At 47.6% G+C, this 19,916-nt stretch overlaps 1 protein-coding gene across 4 annotated transcripts in view; it reads right to left on the bottom strand.

The window, feature by feature from the left end:
- Positions 1-2,007: 2,007 nt before the first annotated feature.
- FNIP1 (folliculin interacting protein 1) overlaps positions 2,008-19,916 on the bottom strand; it is a 64,749-nt gene continuing 46,840 nt past the window's right edge. For 3 of the 4 annotated variants that reach the window (XM_071758319.1, XM_071758321.1, XM_071758320.1), the window contains 8 exons: positions 19,769-19,854; positions 13,701-13,847; positions 11,621-11,790; positions 8,880-10,305; positions 8,345-8,513; positions 6,977-7,174; positions 6,443-6,558; positions 2,008-5,270 (listed from right to left, as the gene is read on the bottom strand). In XM_071758319.1, coding sequence (XP_071614420.1) covers positions 5,192-5,270; positions 6,443-6,558; positions 6,977-7,174; positions 8,345-8,513; positions 8,880-10,305; positions 11,621-11,790; positions 13,701-13,847; positions 19,769-19,854 — 2,391 coding nt within the window. In that variant the 3' untranslated portion in view covers positions 2,008-5,191. Of the gene's footprint in view, positions 5,924-6,055; positions 6,559-6,976; positions 7,175-8,344; positions 8,514-8,879; positions 10,306-11,620; positions 11,791-13,700; positions 13,848-19,768; positions 19,855-19,916 lie in introns of all 4 variants that reach the window. The other variant, XR_011728798.1, reaches the window with a different exon arrangement.

Here is a 19,916-nt window from a genome sequence, read left to right as displayed (position 1 = left end):
TCTGTGTGTGTGAGTGTGTGTTGTGTGTGTGTGTCAGTGTGTGTGTTGTTTGTGTGGTTGTTGTGTGTGTTTGTGCAGCCTGACACTGCTCCTGCAGCCCACGGAAAAACCCGAGGAGCTGCCTGGAACAGAACGTGCACCCTGCAGGACATAAACAGAGGCCTTGCTCGCAGCTCAGGCTTGGAAGGAGCAGGGATCTCCAGGGTGTGCGTTTTTATTTTTAACTCCAGGCCACTGTTTGTTTTTTTTTAATGAGAAATGGCTCAAAGTCCCGTTTGCAGGGAGAGGAGAAAGGAAGAGTGGGGTCAGCAGCAAGCTGGGCAGGAGCTCTGGGGTTTTGAGCAGCCAACAGCGACACGGAGAGCATCTCCCCTCCAGGCAGCAGCCTCTGCTTGCCCTGCACTGAGCTGCACAGAAAATCCTCTTCTCTTTTTCTGCAAACCACCTGGTAAATCATGCAAGGGGGAGCTGGGGCCCGTGGTGCCTTTGGGCAGGTGAAAGTGACTTAGCTTTTCCCTTGGCTTCAGGAAAAAATGAAGGGAATGCCAGAGCAGGAGTAACAATCCATGAAACACAGGAGAGGCAAAGCTGCATCCCAGTCAAAAGCAGAGGTCAAAAGGAAATCAATCCCAGGTGTGAACATCCTCAGCATTTCCTGGGTGCTGCAGTGATGGTGCTGCTGAATTTGCTGCTCACACAACCCCTGCCCAGCCACACGAGCACCGTGTCACCTCCCAGCAGGACACCTCGTGGCCACCACTCTGGCAACACCCGATTTTCTGTTCTCAGGAGCCCCACGGGAGCTCTGCCTGCCCCTTGTGGGGAGGGGAACACGAGTGGGTGCCAGCCCTGCCCCACACCTCAGCTCCCACCACCAGCCAGGGCTCAGCATCTCCTCTTGGGGTTCTTGTGGTTCTCTCCCCGCTGCTTTCACCTTTCCTCATCCACATGGAGCATCCAGTGAAAAACTCCTCAGGAGAAGGCAAGGTCTGAGTGAAGGAAAGCTCAGGGTGATGTTCCAGGAGCAGTTGAAGGCTACTGGGACACCTTTTATTCTTCCTAGGGATTATAAAAACCAAAACCAAACCAAAAGATTTGGGTCACAGGTATCTTATTACCAGCCAGGACCTGGCAGGTCCAAGTGGAAATCCCAGAAAGCTCCGGGCTGTGCTGCACAGGGATCTGGGGAAGCTTCTGCAGGATGTGGCCCAGTTTGTCCCCATCCCAGTGCCACACCTGGAGTGGGGAAGGCACCTACCAGGAGAGAAAACCATCAGAAAGCTGCTCAGAAACAGAGGATGCAGCTACTGCAGGCAAAGGGCTCCCATTTTTTCCTGGTTCTTTATTCCCTCTTCAAGGCCTCCTGTTGATGCTCCAGGAGCCACCACGGACACTGCTCCATCTTCCCAGGTTCTTTTATCCTGCTTTGATTCCTACTTCACCTTTCTTGGCAAGACTCCATTGTCATGGAATTTAATAAAACCTTACAAGGACCTCTCTAACCTTCACCCAGTACCCTTTGCCTCTCAATAAACTTTTCCTCCTCTGCAGCAGCTCAGAGAGACAGGAGAGGGATTGCACCTGGGCAGATGGGCACAGAATTCCCACAGATGGGAGAGGAATTCATGTGAGGAACTGCCCTGGAGGTACAGGTGGGAATGGGAATATGGATCAGGACAAGCACCAGGACTTCCTGACCACACTTCCCCTCCTCAGGCAGAGGCAACCCTCAGTGGGGGTGATCAGGTCACCTTCTCATCTTACTAGTGCTTTTTTTTTTTGGGCCAATGTCATCCCCAGCTGACAGGACAGCAAGTTCAACCCCAAATTCCTCCTTGGAATTATTAATTCCTTAAGAAACACCCCCCATGAAATGGCTGCAGCACCTCTGAGTTTTATGGGGCTTGTCCCAAGGGGTGTGACAGGGACAGACAGGGAGAGATGTCAAGCTTGAGATGGTCCCAGTTTCTCACTCCCCAAAAAAAAGGACAGGAAAGGTACCAGAAGTAAATTGACATACTGTATTTATTGCACAAATTTCCCCTAAAATTGGGAATGGTTATTATAATACAAGTGCACATCTTGGGAAATATATACAAAACCAGAAGAGATAACAAGTATGTACATTTTACCCAGCATTTTACAAGTACCACCATCTAAATAATTTAGAGAAAGCAAAAAATTGTCATAAAACATCTATAACAACTAAGAGGGAAAACATATGCAAGGTGTAAAACCCTTCCTTTTAAATACTTTTTTGTTCTTAGCAGCCCAGAGTTTGCCAATTGCAACAGAAAAAAAAAACCAAAAAAAAAACCAGACAGAAAAAAAACCAAAATAAAATTTGCTCATTTGTGTGCTTAGTACATGTTGTTTTCAGCCAGAAAATTAAGACATGTTAATGGAGGTTGGTAATAGTGGCAACAAAAAAAAAAAAAAAAAAAAAAAAAAAGAGAAAGAAATCAAAGGTTAGTTTTTTATTCACATAAACCAAATTGTGATGCACTTTTTAATAAAAAACCTGGATGCTCTTGCCCTGTGAAAGATCCCTTTTTGTATTTTTTAGCAGAAACCCAGACGTACCACCTTGTTCAAGTACCCTGATGCTCACTTAGAGCCTCACTTCCCATCCCAGGAGGGGTTTTGGTTGTGTTCTGACCAGGAACTGCTCAGGAGGTGCCACCACTCCCGGGGCCACCAAGAGGGGGACAAAGAAGCCACATCTGTGGCCGTGTGGGGCTGTTCCTGGGGTGCTGTGAGGGGGCAGCAGAGCAGGAAGCCACCAGCTGAGCTCCTGCTTCTCCTTCCCAAGTGAATCCCAAGCTGGGCAAATCCATTCCAAAGCAATTCCCACCCTTCCCCAGCTGCCTCCAGGCAGGAGAAGGTGGAGTTGTCCCCAAGCAGAGTCCTGGGAGGTGCCAGGATTATGGGGTGGTGCTCCCTGGTTATTCAGGCACATCCTAGGGGTGAAACCAGGGGGGAATCTCCCTGGAGGGAAGGGCAGGAGTGACTCCCCAGCACCCCTGGCAGCAACCCCAGCTGCAAACGATGCTCAGAGCTGGAATTCCTGGCTGGAGAACCTTCCATGGCAAAGAGTTAGAGGCTCACAGGCTGAGCTTGAGCCCATAACTCATTAAAAATGTTTTGCACTTTTTTTTTTTTGCACGATTGGGCCCCCTCTGCTTTGTGCTGGTTCCAAAATCCAGCTGGAACAGAGCTGTGGGGTGAAGAGGGGACACCTGAGGCAGAACAGCCCGAGGTGCTCACACAGGAGCTGCCTCCCTGCAGCAGTCAGCTTTAGGTTTTTGTAGACAAAAAGGGTTCCAAGTGCCACTTCCCATCTCCACCTGTGGTTCCCTTGCTGGGGCAGCCCCAGCCCTGCTGTGGGTTTGCTGTGGACTGGAAATTGCTCCTGACAAAACCCTCTGGGTGAACCCCTGGCCCTGGAGAAGGAAGGGAGGAGAGTTTTGTCCCTGGCAGCAGTGGGGCAGGGATCCCTCCTATTGTCTTGGGAGTTTACAAAATGGTTGAAATAGATTTTATATTTAAAAGAACTCTGCAAAACAACAATAGCAGGCGTGCCAGGCTGTTGGAAAGATGATCACAGAGCAACGTATTTATAGAAGTGTTTATGGAGACCAAGTGAGCAGGTGCCTCCCACTTCTGCAACAATCTGTGAATTTCCAGCTCCTGAACATCCTAATCCATGAAAACAGAACCTAAAAATCAACACCACCAACTGGCTGCTAGGACAAACACGCAAAGAAAAGCCTCTGATGAAGTGTCCAGTTAAACTGAGGTAGTAGAGCCTTAGAAAACATAATCCACCTACCACTGTGTATTTACATTACTTACACCAGATTGGGTCCATCAGCTTCTGGTACAACTGGTGTAATACAAGGACAAAACAGTGATGGGTGCCTAGAGGAGAAACACTGAGAGTAAAATAAACATTTCCTGCTGGTAAGTTACACAAGTGAGTAGAAAAGGGGTTAGAGTCATTTGCATCATGGGTGTATTTGTCAAAAAATAATTCTGCTCCTACTACACTGTGGTGTAATCGATTTCTTTGTAGAATGCTTTTAAAAAATCCCTATCAATTAATTACCTGAGCAATTAAGGGTAACAATAGTCTATTCTTTTTTTTTTTTTTTTTTCCCCGATGCTTTGGTACAATTATTTCTAGTTCATTATTTCAATAGCTGACTGACTGCTGTAAAAAGAATATTGGTGTTGCAAGAACATTACACTGTAAAAAAGTTAAGAGGTAATATTCATGTCATCCCAGGGAACCCCTGGGGAAATTTCAGCCAACATTCTCTCTAGATTATTTTTTTTTTTTCTTTTATCCTTTTGATTAGGTCGTGGAAGAAGAGCATCACTTAGTATAAAGCAACATTTAAACATTACAAACATTTAATACTGGTTACAGCATCTGCCCAAGAAAGAGAAGCATCTCCATCACTATTGCCTGTTGGCCTCTTCCTCCCTTCTCCTCCTCCTCCTCCCTGCCCCCTGCTACACCCCCCCCAGTCCCTCTCCCCAGGAGAAAAATCATAAATAAATTTTGGAGCCGAGTGCCATGAAGAAGCTTTTTACAAACCAAACCCCCTCCAAGCCTTGTTCTTCCTCTGGGAAACCATCCAGAACTTGACCAGGAGATCAAACAGTAGAAGTTGTTTACAGCTCATCCTGGCAGCTCAGAGATCTGAGCAAGATCCTCCCCAGGAGCAGCCAGGCTGAGGGTGCAGCTGCTGCTGCTGCTGCTGCTGCTGCTGCTTTCTCTTGTGAAGTTCATAACTGGCAAGAGCATCATCTCTTTCTCCAGACAGTTCCTCCTCACATTCCCCCCAAAAAATTACAGTTAGCCACCGTGGCAGAGACTGCTAAAAATCCCCAATCTTCAGCTTTTCTTCAAATCTTTGCTTGCCTGTGGTTGGAATCTTGGGCTTACTTTTTTTTCTTTTTGTTGTTTTCTTTATCCTCTTTTTATAAACGACCAAGTGGGAGAGGAAAAGTCTCCAGCAGTTTGCATAATGTGCAGTCATGTACAGAGGTGCTGCAGCTCGACCAGCAGTTTGTTTTAATTGCTTCAGAGAGAACAGAGCCAGAACAAGTTGTCTTCCACTTTGTTTCCAGAGCAGGGAAAAAAAAAAATAAAATAAACTCCATGCCTGTGGGCTCTGTCATTTTAAAGCAGGATCTGTGCAACGTAGGGAGAGTGAGTGCTTGCTACAGCTGCCAGTAAAGGGAGGTCACTGGATTCAATCCTGAAAGGAAGCAGAAAAGTCACATTTAATCCAAGCTGACCCCTGGCTGGGCTGAACACAATTTAGTAACCCCCCTGCTCAAGCCCAAGTGCTTGGGACACAGCTGGGTCCAGCCTGGACTTCCAGGACATTCTTCAAGTCCAGCTGAAGCCAACTGAGCTCCTCTCCTCCAGCTGAACCACCAGGTGGTTCCCAGCATCCCCACCACCTCCCTGCTCAGCTCCTCTCATCCTGCCTGCTTGGGTTGGTTTTTTTTCAGAACCACCAACCTGGTGAGACAGGAGATGGAGGGAGGAAAATCAGCAGATCCCTCCAAGTTCAGGGTGGAAGGGCTGGGGGACAGAGCTGGGGAGCCAAGGATGAGGCTGAACAGGTCCAAAGGGAGCCCTGGCCCTGCTCACCCCACTGCAGCTGCTCCTCCAGCTCCAAACCTGCTCCATGTGCCTCCTGCTCACCCTGAATTCCTCAGGGTATTCAGAGCCTTCCTATGAACACCCCTGAAATGGCTTCTCTGCCTGTGCCCCACACCCCCAGAGAGCTTTAGGTGCCTCACATGACACAGGGGGTGTTTTCTGCCACGGAGGGAAAGTCATCCTGGAGGAATCAGGTGCCCCCACCACGTTTTCCTTTTTAAGGAAGGAGGCTGATAAGCTCTGAGGCAGAACAGCCCGAGGTGCTCACACAGGAGCTGCCTCCCTGCAGCAGTCAGCTTTAGGTTTTTGTAGACAAAAAGGGTTCCAAGTGCCACCTCCCATCTCCACCTGTGGTTCCCTTGCTGGGGCAGCCCCAGCCCTGCTCATCTTCCTGCTCAGAGGGAAAGAAGAAAGGCTGGGGATCCTTGGGATCAAGCAATGGCTTGAGAAGCCCATGGCCACTGTGGCTTCTGCCACACTTCAGTCCCAGTCCCCTTTAGGAATTCATTTTGCTGGGCTTGGAACAAGCCCAGGTGGAGGGTTTGGCACTGGGAAGCCCAGGGCAGCACCACGAGAGGGAGGTTGGAATGATTTCCCAGGGGAAGTGGTAGATTTGCCCACTTTGGAAAAGTCTTAAAGTCTCAGTGGGGTGCTGAGACACCTGACAGGAGCAATAATATTAAAAAGGTTGGACCAGATGACCCCTGAGGTCCCTTTCCAAGCTGACATTCCATCATCCCATGAGGTTTGTGCTCATACCCCAGCACCACGCCCAGCTCCTTGACATGAACTCTCATCTGGCCCTTGAGATACTCAGACAGCATCTTGCTTTTGAAGTACAGCTCCTGCAGCCGATCCTCCAGGTGCATAACACACTAAAAAGCAAAGAAAGTTGTGTCAGGGGGAAGGCAGCACCACATCCAAACCTCAGAGCAAAGCAGCACAGCCCCTCTGTGTCTCTTGCCTCTTCTGTGCCAGTGTCTAGGTGAATAATTATGAAGGTACTCACTGGCAGGACTCAGCTTCTGAGCAGAAGCCTTTGATTGTGTGTTAAATCAGAATTAATGAGACAGCTGCCTTGATGACAGAGCAGAGAGATCAAACAGCTACATCAGGGATGCACTGGCTGCTGAAATTGTGGCTGCAGATAAATAAACCTGATGGCCTCTTTAACCCACAAAGTGAAGGGATGCTTTAAAAAAACATCACCTCCTCCATTCCAGCTGGAGGCAGTGATCCTAGAGGTCCTTTCCAGCTGTGGCAACTCAGTGATTCACTGCCATTTGTACTTACAAAATTTGGAGATAAATTATGCTTGTAAAGCTGAAGAGTGGAATGAAGCAGGTTGGAGACAAGGCTGGAGACCAACACTTCTTTTCCCAGCTTGTTGTCAATCATTCTTCTCTGGCTACTGGCCACTTGCACTGTCCACTTGTCTGTGTCTGCAATAATGCAGACAGCTTCTGCAATGGGTTCATCCAGGACAGGATGCTAGGAACAGAAAATCAACACCATGAGCCCTGAGAATCACAAATGACAGCAGCCTTTTCACAAAAGTTCCCCATCCTGGATAGCAGGGAGAGTGTCCCAGACATCTAAACCTAAAATTAGCTTCATTTAAAATGCAGTAGGATGTGCTAAGGAGACCTTTCCACCTATTAAAAAAAATAGAGTTTTAGCCTAAGCAAGGCAGGCTTAGGAGGAGAGTTGCTTTTTTACATTTTCTTCCAGGCCTGAAAGTGTCACTTGGCTGACACTTAAATCTTTAGATATCTGATATAAAGACTTCTGACATACCAGAAGCAGATTTGAAACACCTCAAACTGAGAGCACAAAACCCTCAGCCTGGTTTCATTCCCAGTTGTCACTGGGTTGCCTTTGGTGGGAGGGCCAGCAGAGGGAGTCAGGAACCCAGGAGTCAGGAGTGGAGCCTGCACTCAGCTCCTTTCCTCCCTTCCAAGCAGAGTTTCACCTCCCAAAAGCCACGGAGGTTTTAGGAAGGGAACCCCACTGTGCTTCCCCAGCACATTTTTTGGGGATGGACAAAACACAGGAACCATCCCTTTCCATGAATTCCCACAGGGACTTCAGGCAGGGCTAGGAGGCAGCTGTTACTTTATTTGCAGACATATAAAATCTTGCTCCATCCTTTTGTATTCCCCTCCTATCCTGGACTCCTGCAGCTGAAGTTTGATTCTGCTGGGGGACACTTGGCCACTGTGAGATCCCACAACCACCTCCCAGCAGCAGGGACCTCCCACTGCTGCCTGAAACTTCACAAATGGTGCTTATCCAGTGCTTAAAAGAGCCCCTGCAGCAGCCACTGCTGAGTGCAGAGGTGCCAACAACCTCAGCCTTGGGGCTGCTCCAACATCAGGCACCCAGCAGCAGATGCCATGGCTGCAGATGATGATTTCTCTACAGCTTAGCACTGAGATCCATCTTCCCAAGGGCAGTTTTGAGTTTTTGTGCTCCAGATCTGCAGTGAAATATTCACCTTTTTCAGACACATCAATAGAGGGAGGAGAAAAAAAAATCGGTCACCTGGGACTGGAGACTGTGACAGTAAATATTTCCCCTTTTCCCAGCATGTTTGTACATTCAGAAACGTTTGCCTTTCCCTACTGTGACAAATACATTCAGCAAATATAGCTTAATTACCTGCACAGCATGAGACAAATCTGCCACCAAACAGTGCCTCAGCTTCTCATCACTTCCTATTCCTTGCAAAACAAAGTCAGGGACGTAAGATGAACAGTAGCCACCTAGTAAGGATCTCCCAAAATTGGCAATACTGGGCTGGACAGAGTTCACTTCAACTAATTTTGACCTGCAAGAAAGGCATATCAGTGAGAGGCACAACACCAGACACCACATGCAGCTTGCAGAGAGGCTGCCTTCTCCCATTTCTCTTCTCTCTCCTAACTTCCATTCAAGCACTTTGTAAAAAAGAACAAGTTTCAAGTCAGCTTTTACAGTCAGACCATTGTGGAAGAAAAGGCTACAAGCCAAGATCACAACACACAATTAATATTTTTTTCCAGACCACTGGTGTCTCTCGATTCTTTTACAACCAGTGAGCTCAAGAGACACTTTTCCAAGCACTGATGCCAAGTTAGGCTGCATTCCTCCAAACATGTGACATGAGAAGAGGCTGTGTCTTTTTTAGGCTCTATTACTGCTGGACAGCACTTACCCAGGAAAAGGAATCTCATATTCTTCTGCCCAGTCCTCTTGCTCTCCTCCATAATAGTTACCACTTGGTCTAGTAAGGTCATGACCTGTGTCCTCACTTTCACTGTCACCCAGGGCACTATCTGAACTCTCATTTCTTGGAATGTCCCAATCAATGCCCGGGGCAACTTTTTTCTCTACGTTTTCTCTGTCCCCATGGGGGACACGAATAGAGATTTTCTCTCTTTGGTCCTGCTCATTAAAGCAGTTCTTGTAGGTCTCCTGTCGCAGGGAGTCCATAAATTTACAAAACTCACTAGGTGGGTTGCTGGTCTTTGTGCACAGCTTTTGAGAAAACTCTGAACTACTGCTGTGAGCAAGGAGGTCTGGAGCTGCTTGCCCTGGAATATCATCAATAGTCCGGGTTTCAATTGAACTGTCATCAGTAAAATACTCATCAAACAGACTCATGCTCTCGGCGTTGTAAGGGTTTGGATTCCAGCTCTGATGCTCGCTGGCAACTTGAGGAAAGGGTTCAGCTGTCCCACAGTCTCTATTTTGGTCCTCGACAGTTTGTTTGGCTTCACAGTTCTGCTCAGCAGACACTCCTTCCTCCGTGGCTGGCGGGCTCTGGTGCCTGGCAATTTGTTCTGCTACTGCCTGACTCCGGAGCTCGATGTCTGAGTCAGGTGACATGGAATCTCCGATGAGGAAAGTCACCTTAGTCTGAGCTTCAGCAGCACTGCAAGGAAACTCCTCACAGAAGAGCTTATCTGGTGGCTTCTTTTCCACAGCAAGCCCGGGTGACCTTGTCCCCCCCCCTGCCTGGCTGCCCGGTTCCAGGGAGTCCTCGCTCCTCCACGCCTTGGCCGGTGCCTCCAAGGCAGATTCCACCACCAGGTGTTTTTCTGGTGAAGCTGCCCCTGCACACACCACACTCTCCAGTTTTGTGTCCAGGCAGGGCCTCTGTGGTTTAACATCAGCACCATCTTCCTGGCAGTCGTCAGGAACGATGGTTCTGTTCTCATCTGAAGAAGATTCCAGCTCGACCTTCGGAGTGTTCTGCGTGTCTTCTCTCTCCTGCTGTGAAACCCCTTCTATGTTCTGGGCAAGGGAAACAGGACATTTGCAATATTTACAGCTGCAGTTGGGGCTTCTCATTTCTTCAGACTCCGTTGGCAGCAAGCTGCCCCTGTTCTTGTGCATTGTGACAAGCACATACTCAGATTCTTCCACTTCTCCTTTCTCCAGCGTGGTCGTTATAACAGTCCCAGGCATGACAATGGCCTCATCTTCCCCGTTTTCTAGAAGATGTGTCTCTTGAAGTTCAGAGCATCTGATGAAGTAAGTGAGGAAATAAAGCAGCCTCTGCACCAGGTCATGCCTTTTGCCAACCACAACTGTTTTTGCTAACCTCACGGGTGATCCAATAGCCCCATACAGGTCACCTAGAAGAGGAGAGGAAACAGACCATTGGTTTGCACCTTGAAAATTAATTCTTCTCCTAACAGGTGACTGGTGTGGGTCAGTTTTCAAAGGCCAGGTCTACAACAGAAAAACACTACAGCTGATGGGTGAGGACAGCTATGCTAATGCTTCATTTTCAATACAGAGAATCCCAAGGATGCTCTTGGTATCGGATGTAAGGTGACACGCTGGTCAGGGAGACATCTGATCTGACATATTGGAGAGCATTCACATCACCTAACTTCAGTCCCTAGCTTTGCAGTCTTGTCTCCTTGGTTCCTTATATAGTCATGGGACAGAGGAGGCATCTGCTCTCAATTCCCCTGGACAGTCAGGACACTGGGCTGACCTTTCACCTGTCAAGAGGAAGCTGCAGGGAGAAACAAACCTACGCCAAGATCGAGGGCGAAAAGGGACAGTGGTGGCTGCATAGCTGAAACCAAACTTCTTCTCTTGCCTCCCCCTGACCTCTGCTGCAGGATGCATGGGTTGTTTTGACTGCACTCCAGATTCACCTTGGAAGCTGCATGGGTTGGTCATGAACACAGGGATGGGGGGACAAGGGATCCAAGAGGCCTCAGAAGACAACGTAACCCCAGGGGATCCCTGGAGTGTCACGACCTCTGAAATCAACTCTTCTCACCAAGCCCCTGGCAATCCCTGGCTATACCACAACAGGACAACCCTCCTTTCCCTTTCCCCACCAAACCTGAGGAGCCTGTGTACAAAGCAGGACAATCTGCCCAGCAAGTGGGAAGCTCATCTCCTCTTTACTCAGCAATCAGCAGACAGCACGAGGTGCTACTCAATCAGCTGAGCTCTCAGACCTCACCCAGGGGGCTGCCCAGGCATGATTTCCTGCACTGTGTCACTCCTTTGCCTGTTCTATGGAGAGGATGCACCTTTCTTATCAGAATTATGGATTTCCTTGATTTATTTGCTCTTCCCAGAACTATGCTTACTGATAGCAGCATCCCAAATAATAAGAACTTAGGAGGAAATAAGGGAGGACCAGAGGAGGACTGGAATCCTCCATTACCACCAGGGCAGGTGACTTCAAAAGACCTGCCACAGATGACAAAGGGGGGGTTTATTTTTGGCTGCTGTTTTATAATTGATATTGCCTTCAGAAATTGAAGCACAAAGAAAAAACTACAGTGACCACCTCCAAGTTTTTATCACATTTTGAGTAAAAAACATCACTTGTGGGGGAAGTAACAAGCATCCATAAAAGCCACTGCATGCATCCCTGGTGATGAGCAGCTGCTGGATGGTTTAGAAAAGTCTGCCACATACCAAGCTGTGCCCAAAGAGGGTTGTAGGGATGAGTTTTGGCCAGCATGTCCACACTCTGGGAAGAATGCTTTTCCAGGAAGATTCTTATAGGGGGCTGCCCGTTTGGCATAACCGTAGGGACCCAGGCCAAGTGGTTAGTCAGGACTGCAGTCAGTAAAGCTGGTAAAAACCTGAAAGCAAAATGTTCAACATTGGGTTTGTTATTGTTTTTTTTTTTCCAGAAAAAAAACACCCAGAATGTTCTACAGTCTGTATGGCTCAAGGATCAGAGGAACAATCTACCAAAGTCAGCAGAGATCACCCCTTAGGTCTTGGTTCTTCGAACAAAAAAGGGAGGGCTGTAGTCTCCCTCCCATCCCTGCAAAGCTCTCTTTTGGAACACACATTTAACATAAAAATATGGAATACTTTCAAGCTGTGGCATCTCAGTTCCTCTGTTTGGCAATTATTATGAGACTTTCTATTTTGCAAGGTTTATGCTGTAAAACAGCTCCAAACCAATTTGACTTTGTTCGCCCTAAGAAAACAGTGGCACTGTGTGACCTCTGCACTCCAAGAAGGAGATTCCAAACCCTTAAGGTCTCTGGTTATTGAGGAGAAGGAAGGCCAAACCTGTAAAAGAGCCAGCTGCCATGTTCCTTCATACAGCTGTTATACAATTAAACACCTATGGCTGCTCCTTTTCCACAACCAAAACCTCAAAGTGCTGCAGCTCAGCCAGAAAGGCAGTGCCCTTCCACTAGCTAATTTAGAAAGGTGAAAAAAGCTTTCTGAAAAGCATCAGCTCTCTGATTTGTTGCTATGCTGGAGCACAGCTTCTGCCTGGTGGAGGGAAGATTCTCCTTCCCACTCCCCTTTGCTCTAGGGGAGCCTGCAGAGCACAGCCCAGGAGCCTCCTGCATGCCGACAGATGGTGCTGGTGGCCACCCCGGTGCTCGGCTGCCTGGGGAGGAAAGCCCTCAACCACCACCCAGCCTCCAAATAATCTTCTTGGAATACTTCACCAGCATCAAGAGAAGCTTATGATTGAAACTGAGCCCCATCTCCTGCCTGGAGACAGCTAAAGGATGTAAAACTGGAGAGCAAAGGAGATGGGGCTTGGTTTTCCTCTTGCTGCCATCAGTGTGAATCTTACTGTGTTTAAAAATAAAGCAAGGAAAGGAACCCAGACAAATGAGCACTTAAACATCATCAGGGCTCAGAATGGCAGGGATCAAAGGGGCTCAAATCCCAGGAAAAAGCTTCCACTGAAGACAGAAAACACATTTGATCCCCTCACAACCTCCTACTGCACCGAGGCAGGAGAAGGTGGACCACGCTGACCACTAAGTGCCACCCTCCCACCTGCAGAGGTGACAAAGTTGGTGGCAAAGGTGGCATTTGGTGAGCAGCAGCCCCTTCCCCAGCCTGCAGAGAGCAGCTGCCCTGGAGCACACAGCTGGTCTTTCAGTGCCATTCCCACTCAAACTTCACATGTTTGTGCTCGTTTTAGGACTTCAATGGAGCCTTAAAAATTTCCCCTCTCGATGCCCCAGGGAAAGAGGATGAAGTGTTGACAAAAGAGTAAATTTATCAGATTCCCCTGAGTTTATCAAGAGCATTCTCATTTTTTAACAACCCCTCACAGCTCCCTCCTGAGGGCAGAGAGGTGAGGACTGAAGCAGCACGTGGGTTCTTTCTTGGCATCCTGAGGTTTTAAGAGCAATCTGCGGTCAGACGGGATTACAGACGCGGCTCTTGCTGACTGTCTAACCTTGCTCATCATATGATAACTGATTTTGAAAGGCAGATTAATGCATTTCACAAGGTATGTTCACCCCCTTCCAGACATCCACACCCATCACGTGCTTCCTATGGACGGGTTTCAAACGTTCAGCCTCTACCAAGACTGAGGGGATGGCAGGGAAGGAGGCATCTCGTGAGATGCTTTTTTTTTTTCATTTAGAAAGGAGGGATTTACAGACAGTCTCCTGATTCTCTGATTACCCAGATTTCATAAAGGAACAGATTCAAAAACTGGCTTGAAATACACAGGCATAAACACGTATGCAAGTCAGAAAAGAATTCAAATCCACCATACTGGTTTTTTGAAGCGTTTTCCATCAAGAAAGTGAACTCCTTCATGAAGCGGTGGCAAAGCTGGTTCTTTTCTGGTGTCCCCGACATCATAGTGAGCCAGACAGGCTCCCCAATCCGTGGCATTGTGTAGAGGTTGCAAATGGTTGTTCTGGAAAACAAACCCCCAAAAAAAAAATAATCCAGAAGAGTACAAACAAAAAAAATGAAAGGCAGAGATCCCGACTCAAAGAGCTGACTGCAGCCTGTAGTCCCAGCTGTCATTTCTAGATCAGAATAATCAACATTTCTCTCAGCCATCATTATCCAAACTGTGTTGCTCACTAAACAGCACAAATTCACCCTTCCACCCACCTAAACTGATCCCAAATACAGTGAAAGACAAGGGTCAAGAGCTGCCCTGCTCCTAATGAATGATTTTGGGTTGTTTTTTAACTCCCTGTATCATTCAAACAGAAATGCTCCATGGTTCTGCTTCATCTACTACCAGGCCAAGCTGATGTGTGTCTGACTTACAAAAATACCTTAACTTCCTCCTTGCTTTAAAAAAAAAAACTGGTGTATCTCCAGGCCAAACCCACCCAAGTGTGGATTTGTAGAGCAGGGGACCAGATAATTTCTTTAGCTTAAAATACAACACACAAGAGTCACCCCATAGTTTCAAGGACTGTTGCACCTACCCACATCCCTTTTGACTGTTCAGAGGACAGTAAATGTATGATTAAAACTTTGGCTTTGCAGTAAAACACCAGGTTAAACCTCCCCTGGATTACTGTTAACTCCTCTTAAAAATCTAAACTCAATTATGGCTTTAAGTACCGTGCTGATGTTTGACACTATGGGAACCACTATTTTCATAGCAGTAAAAAACAGTAAAAAAGTAAAACCAGAAATAAACCCCAAAAGAATAAGCGAAATGACTGATCAGTTCAGGTTGCTCACCCCTAATACACTTCTTTCTCCAGAAGAGACTTTTTTTTTCTTCTTCACAAGACAAAAATTTACATGATCCCATCTTCCCTGGCACCAGCCCTGCTTTACAAAGTTCTCTGGATTTGTTGGGCTAAAAATTTACAGACACTTCCCAGAAGTAAAGCAAAGGCTGTGCACATCAGGCAGGCAAACACACACTCCAGCAGCAGCAGCTGCCAAATCTTCCATGGGTTAGGGTTTAAAGTGAAACTCCCTGGGCAGCATCAGGGTGCTGATACAAGGGGAGGAAGGAAGGAATTACTCCCTGGTTATTTGGAGAAAGCAGCTGTATAGTGAGAAGACCCCTAAAGGGATCTGTTCACTGTGCTGAAGTCACCAGTGCTGATCAGGAACAAAAAAAAGGGTGAAAGGGGCAATAGCATTTTCAGCTTAATTTTTTTTTCTGTCGCTTTTTCACTGAACACAAAATCCATCCTGCACATTCCCAATAGTCCAAATCAACCCTGTCTTCCTCCAAGCTGGGATTTGCAGACACTTCACTGCTGCAGGCACAAGGGGAAAGCCATAAAACAGTCCCTGGGTTGGAAAGGGGGAATGTCAAGTCCCCTTTGTGCTCACCAGACCCCTGGCACCCTGGGCTTGCTGCTTGGTGAGGCAGCTGAGGGCAACCTTGGAGCTGCTCCACAGGACCCTCTGCTGCTGGTCCTCTCTGGGGCTGGAAACACAGCCTGGGGATGGACCTGGGCACAAGAGTCCTGCCAGGTTAGATGTGAGTGGGACACACGTGGACACGAGCACCAGTGGGACCCCAGCACCATGGGGGGGACTGTGGGGTCTCCGGCAGCACAGGGCTCTCGGGGCACCTGGATTTTGTGCCTCAGCAGCAGGGAGTTGGGATTGGAGATGGGATTAAGGGAAAGCTTTCTGCTCACTGCCCATAAACTGGAGTGGATGTTGAAGAGGCCCAAAGAAAGGGAGAAACCCCAAGCCCAGGGACTTCAAACCCAATGAGTTTCAAAGCTCAAAACACGTCCTGAACGTCACCCCACCCACTGCCTGACACAGCTGACCTTAGAAACTGAAGGGAAACCAAACAACTTTATATAAAATGCAGCTTATTTCTCCTTCCTATGCAAACTAACCTAAGCCTAGCCTCTTGCAGCTTGGCTGTTTTGCAAAAAAAAAAAAAAAAAAAAGAAACAACAACAACAAAAACAAACCCAAAAAGCCAACATATTAAAATATTTGTTTTCGTTGAAAAGATAGACCGAGTCTTGTGATTCGTTATTTACTATTCTGGTAACCCTGGCTGCATCTGCAACTGATAGTGTTTCCTCAGAGAGAGATCAGATTGCCCTGGCCAGCAGCCAGCAGGCATGTGACTGCAGTGCAGGGAACCCTCCATGCCAGAGCAGGCAGCGATGGCACAGCCACCAAGGGCAAGGATTAACTGTCTTCCCAGCTCTGCATGCACGCCAGGCAAGGCTCTCCTGCCCCTCAGGAGAGAGGCAAAATAAAATAAAATAAAAATTACCATCGAGAAAGAACCACTAAAGTGCTACAGGGAAGTTAAAAGGGATCTGAGAAAAATAACAACTATTAAAAAATCCACTGGGCCCCTCTTGGCAGGCTGCAGCCCCCTCCGCTCGCTGCTGTCCCCCCTACCAGCAGGGTATGTGAAGGAAAGTTCAGTTATTGAGAGACTGCTCTTGCAAGGGTTCCAGCACATTTTAAATGTTTTATATTTGGAAATGCTTCTGGGAGAGGCTGAACTCCAGCCCTGAAGCTTGCAAGCACCTCGGCACCTGGGTGCAGCAGAGGCTCCCCAGCAAACACCTTGGCTGTGCTGCCAGGGGCAGAGTTGGCAAAGCTTAAGGATTCTTCCAAAAAAAAAAAAAGAAAAAAAAAAAAAATCAATGGCCTAGAAAACTTAATTCACAAGCATTTGCTCCCTATCCTTCCTTCCAAAGATGATTTTTATTTTTTCCATAGAAAGGAAAAAGAAAATGAAGGCAAGAATTGCTGCAGAGAGCCCGGATCCCTCCCGTGCCTGTGCTGAGCACAATGCACACCTTGGTTCAGAGCAGCACAAGCTGCTTAAAAACTCCTGGCATATAAAACAGGATCAAATCTGGCTGCCAGAAAGCAGAGAGAGGTGTTTCCCTAGGCTTTGAGCTCAGTGTTTTCTTGCCAGGCTGTGAATTTGCCACACAGGTATTAGTCAGGTGGTGCATGATCTATATTATCAATGTGCTGCTCTGGCCTCAGGGACCAGGGGAGCTGAAATCTTTATGTAAGTACAGTAGCTTATTTCATAAGTCATGTGTCTGCCCAGCTGACATCCAAAGAGAGTTTTAAGCTTTTAAGTCAAGTGGTAATAGCTAAATCCAGCAGTGCTTTAGAAAATTAAAAAATTGCTGTAAGTGAATAAGGAGGCAAGGTTTGGCCTGGAGCCCCACACTGTGAATTTATGGTGAATTTATCAACAGCATCAGTTTGCAGAAGCAGCCCCAGCCTTTCAGGCAGCTTTGGTTTTCCCAAGATGAGATGACAAGAGCAGAGGCAGAGTTTTGCTGTCTTCTTTTCAGCCCTCAGAACCAGCAGGTAATGCCTGGCTGAGCCTGACAATAACCCTGCTCACAGGCTGCCCTGCAGCCACAGCACCCGCCCTGTATGGGGGAGATTTGGGGTGGCAGGGGGCTACAGGAACAACCATCACCCTCCCCTTTCCCTTCCTCTATCAGCCAGTCCCCCAGGCCCTGGGAATTTGAGGTGGTTTTTGTCACCAGAGGAGTGCACATCAGCTACACTTGAGAAGCTCCGAAAGTCAGAGTTTAAAAAAAAAAAAAAAGCTCAAAAACATCTTCAAAAATAAAAAAACCAAACCAAACAAAATAAAAAAGACTGCAATGAGTTAAACCAGCACGGGATCATGCTTTAGAAACACCAACCCACTGAAGTCAGCACCCTTCTTCCCTCCAGCACAATTTGCTAAGAGGGCAGGAATCAACACAAGACTCAGGTTCACCAAAGGACGCGAGCTCCTGACTTCCCCGTGACTTCAGTGGGAAAGCAGACGCCTAAAGAGATAATAGTGGCCTAAATGGGTTGGCTGAACCTCTGCCAAAGCATCTTTGCACCCAGCCTGCAGTATTTAAATGCTCCTTTTTCCTCCCCCACCACCCCTTTCCAGACACGGACTGCGTTGCTTGAAAAGCAAGTGCCTCTTGCATGGTACAGAAATGCTTTTCATGCTGGCAGCACCCCTTGCCACCTGAGGTATCACAGAAGCACCAGGACCTGGGCTGCTTGCAGGACCAGCCTGGGCTGGGGGCACTGTTTGGTGCATGCCTCTAGAGGCAAAAAAAAAACCCCCAAAAAAGCTGAAAATCAAACCAACCGAACAACCAAACGCACAACAAGAACCCCAACCAGAATTGCCAAAGTCTGTCCCCTTCCCCCGGAAATTCATTTATAGGAAATTAAATTGGATTTAATTTACCTCGTTAGACTATTAAAGAGTAATATTTATATCACCATGGAAACCTCTGCAGAAAACTGGTAGTTAGACACAAGCTTCCAGTGCTGGTTACGCAAGGGCCGTGTCATGTGGATGACGGCGGCTCCGGCCACTGCCAAACCTCCCGTGTCCACTGGGACCTTTGTTTTCCTCCTCAGCCCAACACGAGCAGCTCTCCTTGTCCCATCCTAGCTCAGCACCACCGAGCTTCCTTCCAAGGTGGAAAAAATCCAGGAAGGGGGATTTGGCTTGGGTTCCCAGGGTTATTTTTCCAGTGTTTGACTCGGGATACGTGCCCCTCCCCACCGCTCTGGAACTGTTTAACTGGGAAGGACAAAGGAGAAGGGGCAAAGTCTGCTGAATCTATCCTGAGGGGGACATTTTGGGGGGAAAAGAGCTGGGGAGGTGGTGTTATCACAGGGCAGGAACATAGAGAAATGGCTCTGGATGAGAAGGGGAGGAAAGGCAGGGCAGAGCTGGGGGGGAGCAGAGGAGCCTTGGGGCTGCTTGGACCTGCTGAACTTGTCCAGGCTCCCAGTAGAAATGAGCTCCCTCTGCTCCCTCTCTTGGCACTGTTTACCCTCATCCTCCTCTCACCCACGTGCTCTCCCTCTTCCCTGCCTCCTGTCCTAACCAAATGTACCCTTGCAACCACCCAGAAGTGAGGTTCTATTAAAAAAAAAAAGAAAGAATTAAAACCACACTGTGGCTCCACCATGCACCACCACTAACTCCACAGGATTCAGGCTGTAAATGGAATTGTAGAAAACTGAGCAAACCCTCAGGATCCTTCACTGCTCTGATGTCAGGGTTTGGCTTTTTTTTTTTTTTTTTTTTTTTCCAACATCAGAGCACTGTCTTTTCTAATGTCTTTAAAAAGCAGCTCTAGAGTGGCTGTAAAAGGAAGTGCCCTGCCACTCCCCTCTGAGAGGAGATGAATCACTTGAAACAGATGGATTTCAGCTGAATTCCCTCCCCATGACTTAAACTATGGAAAGAGAATCCAGTTAAATGCCAGGCCTGTGCTTATCTGCTTTGCTTTGTATATTAACTGTTGAATAGAGATGCTCTGCAGGTACTGATAGCAAGAGGTTACACTGCTGCATTTTACTGTGTGTAAAAGACAATCCTTCTAGGAGCTGGTTATCTGAAACTCCTGTAGAGCAGAATTTTAGAGCCTTGCTTTGACCACACATCAGGAAAACACAGACTGGAAGAGGACTTCCCTAGAGCAGGTTTGCAATTTGTTTCCCCCTCTCAACAGCCCACAAGAGGTAATTTCAGAGGTTGCTGGGAGCTCTGCTACTACCTTAAGCACAGAAAACTTTGACCATCCATGTCCTGTTCACACCGAGCCCCTTATGGAACTTTGACCATCCATGTCCTGTTCACACCGAGCCCTGATGGATGGACAGATTTGGCAAAAAGATCTCAAAAACCAAACAAATCTAAAAACAAACAGATTGCAAAGCCTCGGTGTCACCAACACCTTTGTGCACTTACTTTCTGCAGCAGGCTTTACGTATTTTAAGTTGCTTATACTGCACTAGGATCCCTCTCAAACAAATTTGAATGCTTTTGAAGAAACAGAGACAAAAGCCAGGAGACAAACTGCTCACCTGAATTCATTAAGGGCATCAAGGATTCTGTTATAAGCCAAACTCCTCTGACTGGCATCAGCTGATCGACGACTCATTTTCATAGCCTTGAAAACAAGCATTAAACAGATAAGTAACACAGGGCTGCAGAAGCCCAGAAAATGGAAAA

This window comes from Heliangelus exortis, chromosome 15 (assembly GCF_036169615.1).
Source record: "Heliangelus exortis chromosome 15, bHelExo1.hap1, whole genome shotgun sequence".
Lineage (NCBI taxonomy): Eukaryota > Metazoa > Chordata > Aves > Apodiformes > Trochilidae > Heliangelus > Heliangelus exortis.
Note: the sequence above shows the minus strand (reverse complement) of the source record. Positions and strands in the feature narration are given on the sequence as shown.